This window comes from Orycteropus afer, unplaced genomic scaffold (assembly GCF_000298275.1).
Source record: "Orycteropus afer afer isolate SDZICR_OR568_19922 unplaced genomic scaffold, OryAfe1.0 scaffold00018, whole genome shotgun sequence".
NCBI classification, from domain to species: domain Eukaryota; kingdom Metazoa; phylum Chordata; class Mammalia; order Tubulidentata; family Orycteropodidae; genus Orycteropus; species Orycteropus afer.
In genome coordinates, this window is record NW_006921605.1 from 13844335 (window position 1) to 13847596 (window position 3262).

The 3262-nt window shown below is 32.6% G+C and overlaps 1 protein-coding gene across 1 annotated transcript in view; it reads left to right on the forward strand.

Moving 5' to 3' along the window:
• The window catches only part of ABCA5 (ATP binding cassette subfamily A member 5), a 74100-nt gene that overhangs the window by 9489 nt on the left and 61349 nt on the right, over positions 1-3262 (forward strand). Inside the window, exons 2-3 of the mRNA XM_007959692.2 lie at positions 257-461; positions 2967-3128. Coding sequence (XP_007957883.1) covers positions 257-461; positions 2967-3128 — 367 coding nt within the window. The remainder of the gene's footprint in view (positions 1-256; positions 462-2966; positions 3129-3262) is intronic.

Here is a 3262-nt window from a genome sequence, read left to right on the forward strand (position 1 = left end):
GGAAGCAGATTGCCCCATCTTTCTCCCACAGAGCAGCTGCTGAGTTAAAAACTCTGACATTTTGGTTAGCAGCCGAGCACTTTAACCACTGCACCATCAGGGCTCTCTGTACTAAAGAAGAAAGACCCAAATTTCTCTCTCTCTCTCTTTTTTTTTTTTTTTTTTAAATTATTAATAATACTTGCATAGAAATCCTGGTGATTTTTGCTGCCATTGTCACATCTTATAATCACTTTGTTTCTTTCCTTTATTATAGGAAATTCTTTTTCCACTATTTTTTTTATTCTGGTTAATATTAATTAGCATGCTGCATCCAAATAAGAAATACGAAGAAGTGCCTGATATAGAACTTAATCCTATGGACAAATCTATCCTCTCTAACCTAATTCTTGGATATACTCCCGTGACTAATATTACGAGAAACATCATGCAAAAAGTGTCTACCGATCATCTTCCTGATGGTATTGTGAGCTTATATTAGTATTCTGTCTATAATATGATACTTCTTCAGTGTTTATGTTTGTTGGACATATGTCCCTTCATCAGAATACAGTGTTATAAACATATTAAAGTCATTTAATTCTGCTGCTTTCTGTTTCTCATGAAACGTTCATCAGTTTATTTTTGTGGCAATAAGAAAATTTTATATGCTGTATATATAAATCTTAGACTATTTCTAAAATAGTTCAAGTATAGTTTTATAGAATAAAATGATAGGATATTTCATTTTCTTTCTGATTCTTGTGATAATTAATAAGCTAGAAATACATGATAAAGGTTATAAAGCAGTAATCTTTTCAGGTTGTCATTCTTCTTTATGAAACTATATGGTGTAAACTGCAGAAGTACTTAGTACTGGCAGCTGTGATTGTGGCCAAGTACTTGTGTCTGTTTTCCTCAGTCTGTACTTTTCACCGAGAAACAGACTAGAAAACAGTATAAGCAGTGAGTTGTACTAGTGAGGCTGAAGTGGCAGAGAGAGAAGCCAAGAAGTGCAGAAAGTGACCATAATGTCCATACTGTGGGTTTAATGAAAAATGCTGAATTGTAGAAATAGCAGGTTAGCATATTGTCTCATCCGTCATACAGGATAGTTGTAATTAATTAACTTCCAGTGTTTGTCATCATGTCAAAACAGTGAATCACTAAATGGAAGGAGTTAATTTTATATTTAGGAACCAAATGACATATTTGCCATTGGTTTATTTCTTGGCTTATTGTTATTTAATAATTAAACCATATTTTATTGATATAATATGTTTATTGGTACATTAAATGCAAATAACATGGATGGCATAAGAATTTAGCATGCAAGCTCAAAAAACTGATCAGGGATGTGGAGAATGCAATCCATTGATAATTCTGAGTAGAAGGGAAGGATACATCAAATAAATCCAAATCAGCAAGTACTAACTTAGGTGCCAAAGTGGTTTTTAAAAAAGATTTTTTTTAACTTCTATCTTTTCAGTAGCAGAACTATCTGAAAATGGGATAGACATACATATGTGGTGACATGAGAGAGCTCTGGTGGTATAGTGGGTAAGGCATTTGGCTGCTAACTGAAGATTGGTGGTTCAACCCACCAGTTAATCCACAAGAGGAAGGTGAGGCAATCTACTTCCATAAAGATTCACAGCCTTGGAAACCCAGTGGTAGTTGCTATGGCAGTGGGTTTGGTTTTTTTGGTTTTGTGGTAACATGACATACTTACTTGACTAGGAAGATCTTTATTCAAGTCAATCTTGGAGTTCCATGTCTATCTTGTGGTTATGTGCCCTCGAGTTGGACCCAACTCATAGCGACCCCTCTTTGGGTTTCCGAGACAATATCACTATGGAAGTAGATTACCCCATCTTCCTTCTGAGGAGTGGCTGGTGGGTTTGAACCACCAGCCTTCTGGTTAGCAGTCAGGTGCCTTAGGCACTGCGCTACCAGAGCTCCCATGTCTATCTTAAAGGTCTGGAATATCATGTCAGTTAATATTTAAGTATTACTTTATACTTTATGAATTGTTTTCATGTTTGTTACAACATTTGCTCCTCAGACTATATGTAGTGTGAGCAGCTAGGTAGTATAGATGAGAACACTAAGGTTCAGAGAGATTAAATGACTTACCTATGCTTACATAGCTGATGAATGACAAAGTTAAGTACCATTCCTGTGTTCTTTCCATTTTACCATATGTTCTGAAATTCTGTAGTGAAGCTCAGTTGCTTATAAACAAAACTGTAAGAAAATATATAAAAATTGCTATTTGGTTTAAATGGACGTTTTTAGAAAGGGACAGACAATATTGGGTTTAAGTGACAATTATGTTCAAAGAAAAGTTGCAGCATTGTTACTAAAATACGTAACTTAGCTCCTGATGAGGATTATAGAATTTCACCCAGAAGAAGAAATATTTTAAAATAGTATAGCCATCCATTTGTCATTCATGTAGTTTTACTTTGAGAGAGAGAACTGTATTGTTTGTTGTCTTTATAATTTCATTGCTGCCTGAAATCTTAGCTGATTTTAACTGTGTATCTGAAATTAAGCTTGCAGGTGGTAGATTTTAAAGAGAGAAGAGTAGGGATGACGATATTTAATAGTAAAACTATTTCTTATTAAAGTTGACAGTTTTCATTTAGATTTTTAAAAAATAGGTAATCTTTTTGTGAAATATTTTATAATATAGTATATTTTACATATTTTAATACTATACTGTATCATATTCATAACTTTGTATTGCAGTGATACATGAGTTACATAATTAAATGAAAGTTGAGTAATAGTGCTGGTAATATACTATTCTCATTATTTGTTATTTAATATAATTTTCTTAGAAGGGCTGTATTTATTTTTTAATAAGTCAGAAAAGAAAAGTACTTAAAATATTCATCAAATGCAATTATATATTTGGTCTACTGTATTATAGTAAATTTGTTAAATTTGTGAATTAACTATATAGTTACATTATTTTGCAGTGATAATTACTGAAGAATATACAAATGAAAAAGAATTGACAGCATCCAGTCTTTCTAAGTCCTCCAACTTTGTAGGTGTGGTTTTTAAATCCTTCATGGTGTATGAACTTCGTTTTTTTCCTGACAAGATTCCAGTATCTTCTATTTATATGGATTCAAGAGGTAAATAACCCTAATTAATCATTGAAAATCAGTCAGATGCATGTTTTTTTTTTTTAATTAGGATTTGGGTGAAGATTTACAGAGTAAATTCACTTTTCATACAGCAGTTCACATATACTTTGTCTCATGTCATT